Raw genomic sequence first — 18,371 nt, 5'->3', positions numbered from 1 at the left:
GAGAGTGATGAAAAGTACTGAAGCCTACGACAGGTACAAGTTGATCTGTAATAGTACCACAAATAAGGTTAGTGGATGTATTGATGGTCAAAGGCTGCATAGGAGAAAGCATTGGCTAAGAGAGCAAAGAATGGAGACAAGGAATTTTTCATGTATGTGAATACAACGAAGAAGAAAGTTAATCAGGTCAGACCCTTGTGTGCACTGGGTGCAGGGAAAGTTAGATAACCCAGATGATGTTGCAGAATCGAATAGGTCCTTTGCTTTGGTCTTTATTGATAAAAGACCAAAGCAAAGCAAAATTTATTGATGAAAGACACCCTTGTGTTTAGAAGAGGCTGTATGAGTGAGAATGAGCCATATGAAATTAGTGATTTTGTAATTACAGATGACTGTTCATTAGAAAAACTTTCAAGCATAAAGACAAATAAGGCTACTGCAGTTGAAGGCATATACCCAGTAATTTTGAGGGAGGCCACCAGAGAATGTATTGAATGATTGAGGTTAATTATGAGGGCATCTGAGAGATTCCTTTAGACTGGAGAAGTGCCAACGTATTGCCATTACATAAAGGTGGTTCCAAGAGTGAAGCTGGTAACTACAGACCTGTTCTGTAGTTACTGACAGACTTGACTTCAGTGGTAGGGAAAATCTTAGATAGAGGCAAGGATAGAGTGAAATTCAGGGACATTTAGATAGAAATTGCATTCTGATGAACACACAATATGGTTTCCTTATAAGAGAAAATTGTGTTTAAATAACCTAGTATGTTGTTTTGATGATCTGGATGTAGGGGAACAGTTTTGACATTTTATTTGGATTTCAGCAAAGCATTTGCTTAGTCCCACATGAGAGATTATTGTATAAGTTGGAACCTATTGGGATTACTAGTAAGATTCTAAGATGGATTGCAATGTGACTGCAGGGTAGAAGGCAGAGGGTTGTGATTACTGGATATTCTTCAGATTAGTGTAATGTCAGAAGTGGGGTCCCCCATGGATGTTTTCTGATTTTCATAAATGACATAGATGAAGGGATAGAGAGCATGATGTCAATTTGCAGATGATGTAACGGTTGGGAGAGTCGTTAATGATCATTGCAAAGCAGTGCTCCTTCACGATAACTTGAACAGGCTTCAAAAATGGTCAGAAAAGTGGCAGCTAAGTTTTAATGCAGCAAAATGTAAGGTCTTACACTGGGGAATAGTAACTTCAAAATAAATAATACACTTGGTGCAGCTGAATTAAAAACAGTACAGGAAGAGAGGGATCTGGGAGTTACGATATGAGCAGTACTATTAAGTTTTCTGAACAGTGTAAACAGGTGGTGAGAAAAGCCCATGGTGTCCTATTGATGGTTTTTTTGACATTATCCTGTACAAGTAGGTAGGTCATAATCCCACTGTATATGGCAATTGTAAGACTGCATTTAAAATTCTGTGTTAAAGTATGGAAACCTCATCTGAAAAATGACATTGAACTTCTTGAAAGAGTCCAAAGACGGGCAACTTGCATGATGAGATCGGCAAAAGGTTACTATGCAAGGAAAGACTCCAATTATTTGGGCTATAGAGCATGGCAACTAGGCACCTCAGAGGGGACCTGATTGAGGTTTATAAGGTTTTGAGAGGGTTAGTAAAATGAATGAAGGTGGAATTTTCACTTTTATGAAGAATTCCATATCTAGGGGTCATAAATTCAAATGAAAGGGATTTAGACTAGTTTGTAGGAAGTTTTCTTTCAGCCAGCACAATGTTGATTTCTGGAACAATTTGCCACCGCAGGTTGTTGAGGCTGACAGTTTGAAGAAATTACAAGAAATGACATAATTTGTCATTTCTTGTATTTTTTAACGAGTGCATTAAAAGCGTGTGACTTCCTTGCATTTGCCTAATACTGATACTAACTCTACTCTATTTCTGTGGTCTTCCTGAAGATGTTGCCCATATTCTTTTCAATTGTTCTGCATATGAGATCCATAGACAATGGCTATTTTTAATTACCGGTCCTGTTATTCTTGTGCAAGGAAAAGTGTTTATCATCTCCAGAAACAATTTTCAAGCATTGCAAGAGTTTTCTTTCTGAAGTATTCTCTATAGAAAGATGTTAGCTACACATTACTCATCATAGACTATGAAAAACTTTAATTGTGACTAAACATACTACTATTCTGGACCTTGTTGTGATAAGACATATACACTGGTGACAATTGAATCTTATCATTTAAAACTATTTGTTAATAACTATAAACTCCAATACTACTTATTGTGGGAACTGACTTGGAAGGACACGGACTTGCTTGTCTTCTACTCTTGTCTACGTATATGCAAATTGGTGTTTTCTATAGATTGATTGTTAATTGATTATTTGCCTTTTTATTTATTATGCTGTTGACCTCATATTTAAGATATTATACCTGTGCCCAGTTGTCATGTATTATAATTTCCTATACCCTATGGTTTTTTTTTTTTTTTTTTTTTTTAATTAACCCACAAGTTGCTTGGTCTTGTTTTCAGTTATTGTAAGTTGTTTCCTGCTCTCCCTAATTTTTGTTTTTTAATTTTTTCTTGTATTTTTTTCTATTTTTTTGCTGCTGGTAGTTGAGATATGGGTTGTATTAACTACAGGATTGCTGCACCCAGTGGAATGTTACTACTTCCAGTGGGTGTGGGATTTGTCCACTCTTGGACCACTTGAATAGAATTGGCCCACCTCCTTGTGGTGTAGAGTAGATGGACACTGGGCAGTCTTTCCAGGTGATTGCTTTCCAAGTGGTAAAGAGGCCAGAAACCACACACACACACACACACACACACACACACACACACACACACACACACACACACACACACACACACACACTGTGTGTGTTATGTTGCCATTGCTTTCTTGCATCACATGCCACTACTACTACACTGCACAAACATAACTTTACACACATTTCTGGCCTCTTACAGAGTTCTGTATTCATCACAGTGTACCAAGGTGGAGTTGAACTGACGTTCTTGGCGAGGCCTGTTACTACTAGGTTTTATGGAGGCTCTTTATACTAAGTTTTTATGGAGGCTCTTTGGCACCATGATGGTGGTTGACATGGTAATTGGGATGGACATTACTTGTTACATATACCACATTTCTTTGACTTCGTGTCTTAGGTCTGTGTACTTCCTGAACTTTTCTTTGTAAGTTTTCTGAAGGTTGCTGGTGTTGGGGCTCCACAATGTTCATCCCATTTCTCTCTTGTTGATGACAGTTATATCTGGTCTGTCATTTGGGGTTGTCTTGTCAGTTATTACGATGTGGTCCTAGGATAGTTTGTGAGTAGAGATCTCTAGTACGATTTGGGGTTCATAGTTGTAATATGGTACAGTTTCTTTGATCAACTGGTATTTTTGCTCTAGTTTCTGATGATCCTGTTTCTGATCATCCTAGATTCTGATGATCCTGGCGACTTGGTCGTGTTTGTGAGTGTACTCTGGGTGATAACCCTGCATCCTGTGGCAATGTGCTGGATTGTCTCTGGGACCAAGTATCATCGTCAGCATGTGTCATCTGTCACTCCAGGGTCCTTGGCAATGTATTTCCTGTATTGATTACCTGGTCTTGGATGGCAAATGTGAATCCTTTGGTCTTGGGAAGGAAATTCTTGTGTGTGAGCCATGTGTTGGAAGCCATCTTAACTATGTGGTCTTGATGGAGGTCATTGTAGCGTCTTTCATGGAGTGCTCCTTCTTCACCTGTCTTTCTAAATTTGATTCTTCTGTCTGTGTGAATGTGGTATCCTTGTTAAGGCTGAGTGTTGTGTGTAATTTGTCTATCTTTCTTATGGCTTGGTGTATCCGTGCTGTGTTTTCCTGGAAGTAACTAATCCCTCAGGTTCTTAATTGCCTTCCTCTCTTGTTCAAAGAGATCAGTCAGTCCACTCCCCCCTTCTTTCCAGGCTGTGGTCAGTCTCTTGATGGCAGACTTTGGGTGATGTTGGCAGCTCTTGGTCATTATTATTCTGGTTGATCTCATAATCTCCAGCTTGGTGTTCATCCGATCTAAGATTCCAAAGGAGTATATTAGTACTGGGACTGCGTAAGTGTTTATGGCTGCAACCACATTCCCGCCATTCATTTTCTTTTCTGGCCTTCCTCAGTTTGAATTTGTGTTCCCTCATGTGCATGGTCTGAGCAAGAGGACGAATCCCATCAGCGTTGAGCTTGCTCAATCCATTCAGAACATTAAACACCTCAATCAGATCACCTTACAGGTGCCTAGTCCCCAGTTACTGAATTTGCAGAACTGGATCCTTGCTTGGTAAAAGCATCCCTTTGTTCCCCTAACCATTCTCGATGCCCTTCTCTGTATCAGCACAACAATAGGCCCAACACAGAACCCTGTGGGACTCCGCTAATAACATTAGTCCACGAAGAGCAGTGCCCATTGATTACCACTCTGTCTTCTCCCATCAACAATTCCGTTATCCATAACAGCAACTCCCTTAATGCTCTAATTTGTACAGCAGTCTTTTATTTGCAACAGTATCAAAAGCTTTCCTGAAATTAAAGTACATGATATCAGAATTATTTTTTGCATCTAGTTCCTTTGTGACCACATTGTAGTATCCAATAAAATTGGTTAGACAAGATTTCCCCTTTACAAACCCATGCTGTGCCTGAAGTATAATTGCAGCCTTGTATAGATAATCTTACATTACTTCTTTTACCAGTGACTCCATTATTTTCCCTGGAACAGAAGTTAAACTAACAGGTTTGTAATGCCACCCTTTGATCCACTTTTGTGAATTGGGGATACATTAGCACATCTCCAGCCCACAGGGACTTCCAAGGACGCTCTCATAATTATGGCAAAGGGTTTGCTTACTTCCTTCACTGCCTCCCTTAATATAATTGGATAAATCCCATCCACCTATGGTGCCTTTCTTATGTTTAACTTCAACAATTTCTCTTCCACTTTCCTCTCAGTTATTACAAAATCATTTAGCTCTCTGTTAGTGTGATAAACTTCTAGCATCCCCTTTGCATCCCCTAAAGAATTCCTTATGTGTGAATTGTAGATGCTAAATACTCATTCATTTTGCCAGAAACCTGAGCAGGATCATCAACAGTCGAACTGCCCATATCAAGGACTAATTTGATTTATCCCTTTCTATAGTGTTTACTTAAGAAAGAATTCTTTGCTGTTTTTCTTTGCATCCTTTGACAAAGATTTCTTGTAATCTGCCTTGGCTTGCCTAACCTCCTTTGTAACTTGATTACAGAATAGTTTATATCTACCATAGGCTCCGGCGTCACATGATAATTTAAATGTATTCCATGCATTTTTCTTCTTTGCAACAAGTCTCATCAGTTCATCTGACATGCATTTAGGCCTAAACTGTTGAACAGTATTTCTTAGTTGGCATGAAAAGCCTAGTAGCTTCAGATCAAGATTATTACTCCCTCTTATTGCCTCTCTGATATGCTGCTATAGAAAACAGTCATCCAATAAATCCACAAAAGCCCTGGTAGTGTGAGTGACCAATCCAAAAGTTCCAGTCAATATCAGGAAAGTTAAAATCCTCTGATAAAAGACATTCTGATTTACTGGCCTACTCTGTTTCTCTGTACAGCTGTTTGTTATACTCATCAAAATCATTTGGCCTATAACTGGGGCGGCCATCTTAATTTGTGATGCGCTCTACTTTTTTCCTTCAAAATGTGTGCCACGATCTACCATCTCAAAAATTTCATTGCACAAGGTTAAAAAAGTTAATCAACACATTGAAAAAAGTTGGTTATAAATTTTAAAATTCAATACAATTCAGAATTCTTATTTAAAATTTTAATTTATGCGAAGTTTTTGTCTTCATGTCATCTGCCAAGCCTTCAAAATCGGGGATATACTGTGATAAGGCCAACCGTAAAGAATCTTTTCTATGCAAGTCCGTAAGAGCACAGCAATTCTTTGTTGTTGAAAATACGAAAAGGCCAATTCGCATAGATATGTGGAACCAAAACAGGAATTTAAAAGTTCACTGCATTTTTTTACATTTGGGTACTTTTCTCGGCAAATATATCTCCAAAAGTCTTTTTCTGATGATTTCGCTTTTAGGAAGATATCATTCCACAATGTAATAATTTCATTTTCAAGTAATATTTTCTCTACGTGAAAAATTGCTGCGATTTTTTTCTGCAATTTGTTTCGTATCTAAGTCGACATTAAATGGATAAGAAATATATTGAACTATGTCTTCAATTGTTTAAAAATCACTGAATCTGGTTTCAAAATCGTCCACAACATTCTCAATTTCAGAAACATATTTCTCACTATTAAATTCAAAAACAGGATATTTTTGCAAAAGATCTTGCATATTTGCAAAATGGTCGAATTGTTTTCCTTTGAAATCCTTAGTCATTGCCAAAAATTGATATTTATATGCAAAAATACTAGTAATCATGTCACTCACATTTTTATTTTTTCCTTGTAATTCCAAATTCAGATCACTTAATTTACTGGTAAAATCTGCCAAAAAAGCCCAGATCACACAACCACTCCATACCTTGTAGCTGCTGATAATCATCTCCCCTTTGATCAACAAATTTTTTAATTTCATTCAGCAAATTTCGAAATCTCTGTAGAAACTTACTCTGACTCAGCCACCTCACATCTGTGTTTAATATCAGATCTGGTTCTTTTTCATCAAGTTGCATTTTGAAAAGTCTCCTTTGAAGAGATTGTCCTCTGATGGAATTCAGGATTTTGAAAGCCATGTCCATAACACTTTGTATTTAATCTTTTGCAGGCTAACACTTGTTGTTGGATGATAAGTGCCAAAGATTCATCATCTTTTGGCACGATGCGATGAATCTTTTAAGATGCCCCATCATTGCTTTAGTTCCATCTGTTATGGAACTAATGCAATGATGGGATATGAGCTTAAATAGTGGTAATTTAATTTTTTGATTAAATTACCACTGATATGAGTCCTGATATGAGTCCACTGATATTTAATTACTGATATGAGCTTAAATAGTGGTAATTTAATTTTTTCAATGAAATGTTTGAATGAGTTAAAGATATCAAGACCTCTAGTTCTTTCTTTTAACGAAACCATACCCAGCAGTTCTTCTCTAGTGGCAGAATCATCGAAATTAGGTGTCATCAAAAACTATACGAATAAAAACGAGCAACTGAGCTATATCACTGACATCTGTAGATTCATCCAGTTGTAAAGAAAAGGACACACAATTAGGAATGTGAGCACACAATTGTTCGCTCACATTTTTACTCGTTTTTTCAATGCATCGTATCACAGTATTTCAAGATAATTGCAGATTTTGAAGGGCACTTTTAATTTCATTTTTGTTCTTAAAATTTTCAAAAAGAGAATATGTTATTTCTAAAAATGCGTCTTTGATGGATTGACCATCAGAAAATGATTTGCATTTTTTTGCAAGAAGATGACTCACTTTAAATGATGTTACAGTTACTGCTTTAGATGGTAAATTAGGTGTCATGAAGAAATTCTCTCCTAATCCGTTCGCTATATGAAAATTTTCTCGCTCAATGGAAACTATTTTAAATGTAACTTTCAAGGGGAATTGAGAATAATTAAACAGAGGTCTGACTGAGCAATTTAGAATTATAAAAATGGTTATACAGTTTTATATAGGAAATATCTTAACAATAGACAGTGAAAAATGTAAATTTAGTTAAATAATTTTAAGCTTATTTGAATAGTAGATAAACATGTAAAAAAAAATTTACAGTATATTACAAATTTCGAAGTGCACTGCATCCAAATGTCACACGTCACTGTTAATAAATGTGCCGGTACGCCGTACCGTCACAAAAAAAATACTGATGTAGACAAATGCAAAGTACTGCATATGGGTAGCAGTAAACCCAGAGAAATGTACCAACTGAGTGATGTTACACTCAGAGTAGTGAAGAATAAAAGAGACCTAGGGTAATTGTGCAATCAGATATGAAGTTTTCTGAACAGCGCAGACAGGCTGCCAGAGTAGGTCATGGGGTCTTGTCAGTGATATACGGGAATTTTGCGAGCAGGGATAAGGAGGTGATTATTCCCTTGTATAAAGGCAGTGGTCAGGTCACACCTTCAATACTGCATACAGGTCTGGAAGCCTCATTTTAGGAAGGATGTAGAGTCGCTAGAATGAGTGCAGTGAAGGGAAACAAGACTGGTGAAGGGAACAAAGGGGTGCTCTTATGAAGAAAGGCTTAAGTTCTGCAAATTGCAGCTTCTGGAGACTAGGCACCTTCGAGGAGATCTGATTGAGGTGTATAAGGCCTTGAATGGATTGAGCAGGCTCAATGCTGATGGGATTCTTCCTTTTGCTTAGTTTGAATCTATGCCCCCTCTGATGCTGAGGGGCCCATAGATTTAAAATGAGGAAAGACAATTGTAGAATAGATGTGCAGAAGTTTGCCTTTAGCTAGATGTGCAGAAGTTTGCTTTTAGCTATCAACTTCCACAACAACAGATTCCATCTGTTGTTGTTGTGGAAGTTGATAGCATAAATAAATTCAAGGCAGAACTAGACAAACATTTGGAATGAATGGATCAGTGAAATGGGAAGGGTTTTTTTGGGGCTAATGCTGTAAAAGCTTGCTTTCTTGCATCATGTATCTCCTAATGCTAACGATAATTGTCTTTTATGCTATCAAATGTGTATGCTATTGTGTTCCTATGCTACCCACTCAGTTGCATGAGGCTTAGGGTAGGTTGAGTGCTAGGAGACAGTTTTAAATGGCTACTGTTTTTCATGAACTAATGTTATGAGTAGGATACCACAGGACTCAGTGATACCCCACCATGTTTCTCTTTTTCTCATAGTGCATTTCTTGACTGACCATCCTTTGAGTAAGCTCTCCCCATCCTTAATTCAGAAATGTCTTGAAAATGTGGTGGGCCCTCCAAAAATTGTTCGAAAATTAAAATCTGGAGTGCAGATGAATGAGCTTAACCACTCGGAAAGACTATTAAAAACATTGGCTTTTGGTGGAATAATTCCCACAAAGGTTACCCTGTATGCCATCCTGAACTCCTCTAAAGGGGTAATAGCAGAGTGGGATCTCCTTAATGCATCTGAGGAAGAGATCATTTCAGAACTAAGCGATCAAAATGTAATAAATGCTAAAAGGGATAGTCATTAAGAAAGTTGGAATACTTACTCCAACTCGGACAGTCATTCTTACATTTAAAACACCAGTTCTACTATCAGCTTTAAAGCTGGATATTTAAGGTGCAAAATTTGACCTTACATTCCAAACATAGTCTGGTGGTTTAAATGCCAAAGATTTGGACATTCGCAAGCAGTCTGCAGGGATGTAACCACCTGTGTCTCTTGTGGTTCAAAAGAACATGTTCACACAGATTGCACCACAAAAATGCAATGCTGCCCAAACTGTATGGGAATTCATTCAGCATATTCAAAGGAGTGCATACAGTGGCAGAGAGAAAAGACTCTTCAAAAGTACAAAGTCAAACAAGGTGCCATACAAAGAAGCAAAAAGACAGTTTTAAGTTTCTAATAAATTGCCCTCTTATGTTTCACTTATACAAAAGCAACACTCCATAACAGTACATACTGACCGTTCAGTTTGCCAAACAGCTCAATATCTGACTGGGCAAGATCAGTCCTCTACACTAAAAGAACAGCCTACCCAAAAGAATGCAGCTCATTCAGTAAATACATCACTGACAGTACTGCCAGATAAAAGCATTGTACAGTAGCCAGTAAAGCAAATAAGCTCTGAAAGAGTTAATCATAAATCTAGTACCAATTTTCCCAAAAAGGGAAAAAACAAGAATGGATAGGTGCAAACAACCAACATTCTGTAACCAGACGCATCTGATAATCCCCAATAATGTGCACGCTTATTCATTGGAACTGTCGTGGACTTCAAGCAAACTCAGACGATATATATTTTTATTATTATAATTAGCTATATGGTGCAAGGAAGCCTGAGGCTTATGCTGCATCAGCCAAAAAAAAATTTCTGAATTACCCTGAGAAAGAGAGCCAGAAGTGGAAGGGAATCACCAACAAATAGAAGGATGGTGATATCTACCTCAGGACCCTGGATGTGCCAAGCCCATACCAAATGTGAGCCCCCTGGGGTTAATTAGCAAATATAAACCTGCTATTTTTTGTCTACAGGAAACAAACCTGACACCTCAAATATCTATGAGTGTAAAACATCATCTAATATATAGAAAAGATAGGAATAGCAATATAGTAATATAGCTCATGGAGGAGTAGCATTACAAATACACTCCAGGATACCCTTTAGACTTATACCTCTGCAAATGGCTTTAGAAGCAGTCACTGCTTGAGTTATGATAGAGATAGCAAAAACAGTTGTTTCTTTATACCTTCCACCTAATCATTCATTTGGTAGCTGATTTGGATTACTTAGTCACTCAGCTACCAACCACTTTTTTTATCTTGGTGATTGGAATGGGCATCACCCATATGGGGTTCCTTTCATCTTGATAAGAGAGGTCAATTAATTGAAAAATTTCTTTAAAGGCACAATTTAATGTTGTTAAACAATGGCAGTCACACATACGTGCATCTCTTCTCAAGGTCAGTTTCTGCAATTAACCTTTCAGTATGCTCCCCAAACTTGTTTCCACTTATCAATTGGACTGTTACTGACAACCCTTGTAACAGTGACCACTTTCCCTTTTAACAGTGACCAGTAATATGCACACTTTCAACTAACTCTCCTCAAACTGAAATAAAAATAGCCTAGAAGTTTGACAAAGCTGACTGGGTGAAATATCAAAAGCTGGTTCATTTAAATATTCAGACCATTGAGTCTCTCACCATTGATTCTGTGGTAAACTACATCACTCAGCAAATAATGGTAGCAGCAGATTCTGCCATATCCAAATTGTCTATGAAAACTCACTCCCACCTGAAAATATGGTGGCATGAAGCCTGTAGCAATGCCAAAAAGGAGAAGAATAGATATTGGAATTTATTTTGAAAATGCACAACCGCTGCTAATCTGATACAGTTTAAGAAATGAAGGGCTAAAGCTCGTCGCAGGCAACGAATGAGTAAAAAAATAGGATGGTTCCGATATGCCTCCGCTATACACAGAACCACAGACATCACAACAGTTTGGACTAAAATCAGAAGAATTAATGGAAAATATCCTCCTATAACTACTCCGATACTACTAAAAGGGAAAGAAATCTTTAATCCTCTCGAAATTGCCAATTCATTAGGCGCAATGTTTGAAAGACTGTCAGCTATAACGACATATGAGCCAACCTTTCAGTCACAAAATACAGGCAGAAAAATATAATCTGAATTTCAATACTGCACATCAGCTTCCATATAATGTACCCTTTGCCATGACAGAGTTACATAGTGCACTTGCATGATCAAAGAATAGTGCTGTTGCCCCGATGAAGTTTATTATGCTATGATATATCATTTGAGTGAAGAGTCCCAATCTGCTCTTCTAAAATTCTATTATAGAATTTTTGATGAGGATTGCTATCCTACTAGCTGGTGTCATTCTATTGTATTAGCTTTTCCAAAACCATTCTGATCCAACAAATTACCAACCTGTTGCTTTTACTAGCCATTTAGGAAACACATTAGAAAAAATAATTAATGCTAGGTTGACATGGTTACTGAAAACATTCCAAGTCGAAATCAATATGGCTTTCGAAGAACTAGATCAATGCTCTACCTCATGGTCAAAGCTGAAAGAAACATTCTAAATGAATTTCTTAGGAATGAACACTTAGTGATGGTACGTCTTGACATTGAAAAAGCTTTCAACACAACTTGGCGATATGGGATTCTTCATGATCTCTATGAATCTGGTCTTTGAGGTCATCTTCCAAAATATATCTAGAACTTTTTAAGCAATAGATCCTTTCAGGTACGTTTTTGCTCTGCTCTCTCTCTCCCAAACGTTTGTGCAAGAAGGACGAGTACCCCAGAGTTCTGTGCTTAGCGCTATGCTCTTCTCCATCAGGATCAGTTCAGTTATTAAATGCATATCTAACACAGTTGAAACATATCTGTATGCTAATGATCTGGCAACATCACGCCACTCTCAAAACATGCGTTTTAATGAAAAGACTACTTCAGAGCACTATTAATAAGTTTGTTCAGTGGGCAAAAAATAATGGATTTTGACCTTTCAATAGACTTTCAAAGAAAAAAACAACAGCAATCCATTTTTCTGTAAATGGAATTTGCATCCTGATCCAGAGTTACAACTTGACTCTCGTCTATTTAACTTTCAACAGAGTATTAGATTTCTTGGACCAAATCTGGATAAAAAAGCTAAGTGTTTTGGAGCATATTAAGCATATTCGTACAATCTGTCTAAAGAAGTGAATTTACTTAGGTTAATTTCTTCTATGTCATAAGGTGCACATCACAACATGCTATTACACCTATACTAGTCATTAATTAGATCTGGACTAGACTATGAGTCTCCTGTACATTATTATTATTAGCTACATGGTGCAAGGAAGCCTGAAGCTTATGCTGCACCAGCCAAAAAAGAAAAAAAAAAATCCCAGAGAGAGAGAGAGAGAGAGAGAGAGAGAGAGAGAGAGTGTCAAAAGTAGAAGGGAATCACCAAGAAAGAGAAGAATGATGATATCCAGCTCAGGACCCTGGGTGTGCCAAACCCATACTCACTAGATGTGAGCTCCTCTGCATTAGCCAGAGAAAGTGTATTAAAATGGTTGTACTCTGTACATCGCAATGCTCTTTGAACTGCTAGGAGCTTTTCGTACATTTCCAGTTTAGAGTCTCTATACAGAAGCACACAAACCACCTATATTCCATCATTGGCATGCCCTGCTATTAAGCTATACAGCTAAAATCAGAAGTTGCTCACATCCTGTTCACACCAAAATGGCATAATTTGTATCAAAATAAACCTTTGCAGAATAAACCATGTGGCATTATACTCCAAAGTTTAAACACATGCTGGGAACTAAATATGAATAACATAATTCCAGATGTTAGTACAGCTACACCACCATGGCAAATACCATTGGCACACATTGATAAACATTTCCAACAATGGGGAAAGAATGCACTTTGAAATTTCAGTATTAAGCAAACCCATATGGCTCATTATTTTGAATTCTCTAGTTACACTGAAATTTACACTGATGGTTCCAAGACAGACAGTAAAGTTGGTGCAGCTGTAGTTCTAACAAACATTACAGTATCTCAGCAGCTCCCTTTGGAGTGTAGCACTTACACTGCAGAACTGTATGTTATCCTGATGGCTTTAGAGAATGTAAAACAGTCTGATTTACGGGTCCACTCTACTTCTCTGTATATTCACACCAAACTAACTCAACATTGCACTGGCCACCTATATCAACTGTATGTACTGCCATAGCATTGATTAAACATTAAATTTTGTTGTAGTGTAAAACTACTACAGAAGATTAGTTCACAACTTTGCTCATTTGTAAGAACTTTCTAATCATGATTACATTTATAATGAACTGCTGTTTTTTTAATATGTTATACACTGAGTGGACAGGAATCGTGTGATACCTAGTAATGGGTAGGCCCACCTTTTGCCCAGATAAGGGCAGTCACATGGCAAGGCATTGAGTCCACTAGTTCATGAAAGTGTTCCACAGGTATTTCCATCCATGCTTCTGCACTGCTGTCCATAATTCCATTGTATTCCTGGGCAGAGGATCCAAAGCTTGAACGGACCTTTCCACTGCATCCAAAAAAGATGCTCCACAGGGTTCGTGTCTGGTGAATGGGGAGGCCATTCCATGGTGGTAAAATCTGTGGAATGCTCTTCACATCATGTTCTAGTCACCACAGCTCTTGGGGGGGGGGGGGCACATTGTCCTGCTGGAAGAGTCCATTGCCCTGTGGGTGCATGATGACCATGAAGGGATGCAGATGGTCTGCAAGGATGGACATGTAACCTAGACTGTTCAGAGATGCATGTGGATGTACCAGAGGTCCCAACATGTGGCAATTGAACATGTCCCAGACCATTACCGATCATCCACCTGCTTGAACAGTTCCTTGTTGATATGGTGGGTGCATAGCTTTGTGCAGTTTCCGCCAGATATGCACCCTCCTATCTGCTCGAAATAACTGGAAATGAGACTCATTGGACTAGGAGACCCATCTCCAATCATCCAAGGTCCAGTGCTGATGTTCTTTTGCCCAGTTGAGGCTTCGAGTCCTGTGTTGTGGTGTTAGCAATGGGACTCTGGTGGGTCGGCAGCTCCCATAACATATTGCGGCTAATGATTGCCTGATGGTCTTGGTGGAGACATTTCTGGCATCTCCCTCATTGAAGTCGACGGTGATTTGTGCCACTGTTGCTCTCTGGTTGGCTGAAACAATGCGAGACAGATGTCTGACTTCATTCATCTACCACCTTTCTCTGCTCTTAGCACTGTCCACGATGAGATGTTATTCTGGAAATGGCATGTTCCTGATACACTCTGGATACTGTTGAATTGGGGATAGTGCATTTTTTGTGCCACCTCTGCGATAGTGACCCATGTGTCGGGCACCCACTATTAACCCTCTTTCAAAGTCATTTAACTCACAATGTTTATCCATACTGACATCGAATTACTGTCTACATGAATGCAGTGATGCAGTGCCTCTATATACCTGCCAAGTGGTGGGTTCGTCCACTAGGGAGACGGGTGACAGCATCATGTTGCCCAGGAACCAGGTATCCCATGAATTCTGTCCTTTCAGAATAGTTCCTTGTGAAATTTCACTGATTTTTTTTTTTTTTTTTAATTGATAAATGTTAATAATACAGCTTTTGTTCTGATTCAGGTGGCACAATGCCTACAAAGAATCAGCTAGATAAAGAAGCATGGGAATGGATGGAAAACATAAAAGAACCAACTGAATTAACGGATCAGCACATTGAGACAGCTTATAGAGTTCGACTGAAACCTTGTAAGCCCAATTCATGCAGGTATGTGATATTTTATATAATTTAATGAAAACTAATTATATTATAATTAATGACTGCCTGATAATTTTGGATGATCTTCCCTTTTTTTTTTTTTGTGTTTGCTGAAAAATATAAATGTATAATTGCAATACATATGATGAAGAACATGTATTATTATCATTATTGTTTGTGGCATATGATGCAAGGAAACAAGCTTATAAAGCATCAGACAAAAAAAAAAAACACCCACATCACTTGTCCAACCCTTGCAGTAATGTCTAGTTCTTCCTTAAATTTATTCAGACTGCACAACACCAGATGAAAGTTTGTTCCAACAGTCAACCACTGGCTGGCTGTAGGCAAGCCTCCTCACATCTATCCTGCAACCATCCTTTCTTGAGTTGAATTTTTGCCCCCTCGTGTATAGTCTGAGCAAGAGAAAGAAAACCATCAGATTGTGCTTGCTCAATCATTAGGTGCATTATGGCTGTGTTGCCCTTGCACCATAAAGGCCACAAACAAACAATAAACAAGCTTGATCAATCCATTCAAAGCTTTAAAACCCTTAATCAGATCACCTCACAGGTGTCTAGTCTGCAGACACTACAGTTTGCAGAACTGAAGCCTTTCTTGATAAGAGCACCCTTTTGTTCCCCCTCACTAATCTTGTGTCCTTTGTACCTGTTCCAGCTCTATATACTTCTTAAAATGAGGCCTCCAGACCTATGTAGTATTCAAGATGTGACCTGAATATTACCTTATACAATGGGATAATCACCTCCTTATCCCTGCTGGCAAAATTCCTGTATATTATTGACAAAACCCCATGAGCTGTCCTGGCAGCCTGTCTGCACTGTTAGAGAATTTCATATCAGACTGCACAAATACTCCCAGGTTCTTTCCCTTTTCCACTACCCTGAGTGTAGTACCACTCAGTTGATATGTTACTCTGGAATTACTGTTACCCATATGCAGTACTTTGCCTTTGTCAGTGTTAAACTTCAATTGCCATTTCTCAGCCCCCCCTCTGCCTAATTTTTCTAGATCTTATTGCAGAAGCATGCCTTCATTACTGTCATTAACCTCTTCCCAACCTCTGTATCATCTGAAAACGTAAACTTTAAGCCTGATATACCATCATCAGTATCATTAATAAATTCAGAAAACAACAATGGGCAAAGTACTGAACCCTGGGGGACTCGCTAATAACATTAATCCACAAAGAGCAGTGTCCATTGATAACTACTCTCTGTCTTCTTCCACTCAACCATCCCTTTATCCATAGAAGTAACATTTTCTTAATGCCACACTGCTGCGATTTGAACAGTATATTTTACGTGCAGCAGTATCAAAACCTTTCCTGAGTTCCAAGTACCATATAAGACACACTTTTTTCCTTTATAAATACCTTAAAAAATCACTCTACATTTTAGAAGCAGAAAGTGGCAATACAGCACACGCCCAGGGACACTTGTGCAGTAACAACCATTAGATGTCAGCATCAATAAGCCATTCAAGAATAAATGGATGATAGAGGAGAACCATGATACGACGCCTGCTGGAAGGATGAAATGTCCATCAATAGCACAAGTGTGTGAATGGGTGCTGAAGTCATATTAAGACTGAAATTGTGGTCAAGTCCTTTAAATGGTATAAGTAATGCAGTGGATGGCACTGAAGATCGTTTATTGTATGAGAGTGACAGTGATACTAGCAAATAAGATGATGATGATTATGGTGATATTGAGGATAATGATGATCAAATCAGTAATGAATATGAAGTTGAATAATGCTAAAATAATAAGAGTAATAATCCTATACCTTTCTTTATTGGCTTTTGGGTTTTATTTTTATTGAATTTAAAATTTCCATTGTATTAACAATACATTTTTTTCAAAAGTTTTTTTTTTCTTAAATTTACCGTTCTAAAATTAGGGTGCATCTTCCACGCCATGGTGTCTTATATCATATACCATATTTGTCATCTTATAAGATGACAAATATAGTATATGATAAAATTATTTTTTATATCCAGTTTCTTTGTTACTACATTATAATATTCAAGCAGATTGGTCAGACAAAATCACCCCTTAACAAACTATGCTGTGACTGCAGTATAAGTGTATTCCTGGTATCGCTATGATCCTGCATTACTTCTTTAATCAGAGATTCTGTTATTTTCCCTGGAAAAGAAGTTAAGCTTACAGGTCTCTAATTAGTCATGTACTTTTGACTCACCTTTGTGAATTGGGAATACATTTGCACATGTTTGTTGTTGTTGTTTGGTTTTTTTAGGAGCATTAGCAACTAAGGCCATATTGCTCCGGGGTATGCAGTGGTCATTTCCTGACCTTTCCGCATCCTCCGTATTTGGTGGTGACGAGCTCGAACCTTGGTCTAATCAAGAAGCATGTGCTACGCACTGCTGCTCCTTCCCACCTGGCTATGGAGGCGCCTTACATTTGCACATCTCTGGTCCACAGGGACCTCTCCTGAATCCAAAGATGCTCGCCTAAGTTATGGCTAAGGGTTTGCTTACCTTCTTTGCTGCTTCCCTTAATATAATTGAATAGATCCCATCCACCATGGGTGCCTTTTTTATGCTGAGCTTCAACAATTCCTCCTCAACTTTCCTCTCACTTATCACAAAACCATTTTACTTCCTGTTAAATTCTGATGAATCTCTGTAATTCCCCTCAATAAAGAACTCTTCATGCATGGATTCAGATGCAAAATACTTATTCAGTTTGTCAGCAACCTGGATTGTCAAGTGGACCAATGTCATTCAACCCCTTCCTTCTACTGTTTAGTATAAATAAAAAAGTCTTTGCAGCTTTTTTTGGTTTTCTTTCCTAGGGACTTCTCAGTATCTGACCCATCTTGCCTAAACTCCTTTGTGGCTTGATTGCAGACTAGTTTATATCTACCATAGGCTTCTGTATCACCAGATATATATATTTTTATTCCATGCATTTTTCTTCTTAGACACAAGTCTAAATAAGTTTAAGGCTCAGCTGGACAGGTATTTTGAACGAACAGAGGGGTGAAGTGGAAGTGGTTTTTTTTTTTTTTTTTTTTTTGGCTGATGCTGCATAAGCTTGCTTTCTTGCATCAAATGCCTCTACTAATGCTAATGTCTCATCAGTTTATCTGAGCCTGGAATGGTATTTCTTAGTTGGTGTGAAAAGCCTAGTAGCTTCTATGATTGCTTCCCTGAATGCTTGCCATTTTTCAATTGCTGTTGGCAACATCATCAGACAGTCTCACTGTGTAGAATTTATAAACTGAGACCACTGTAGTCACCCTTGTAAAACAAAAATCCTTCCCTTTACATTTGACAGTAGTTATCTCTTTAATTAAGTCCCACATCGGCATGTTATGATCATTGCCTTCCAGAGGGTC

The 18,371-nt window shown here is 38.1% G+C and overlaps 1 protein-coding gene across 8 annotated transcripts in view; it reads left to right on the top strand.

Moving 5' to 3' along the window:
* LOC150079283 (ubiquitin carboxyl-terminal hydrolase 48-like) overlaps positions 1–18,371 on the top strand; it is a 955,076-nt gene that overhangs the window by 55,079 nt on the left and 881,626 nt on the right. For 7 of the 8 annotated variants that reach the window (XM_090382262.1, XM_090382266.1, XM_090382265.1 and 4 more), the window contains one exon: positions 14,846–14,990. In XM_090382262.1, the coding sequence (XP_090238388.1) occupies positions 14,854–14,990 (137 nt within the window). In that variant the 5' untranslated portion in view covers positions 14,846–14,853. Of the gene's footprint in view, positions 1–14,845; positions 14,991–18,371 lie in introns of those variants that run through there. The other variant, XM_090382268.1, reaches the window with a different exon arrangement.

The sequence above is a fragment of the Mastigoproctus giganteus genome, chromosome 10 (genome assembly GCF_048544385.1).
Source record: "Mastigoproctus giganteus isolate SK-2022 chromosome 10, ASM4854438v1, whole genome shotgun sequence".
Lineage (NCBI taxonomy): Eukaryota > Metazoa > Arthropoda > Arachnida > Uropygi > Thelyphonidae > Mastigoproctus > Mastigoproctus giganteus.
The sequence above is the reverse complement of the archived record's forward strand: the minus strand, read 5'-3'. Positions and strand labels throughout refer to the sequence as shown.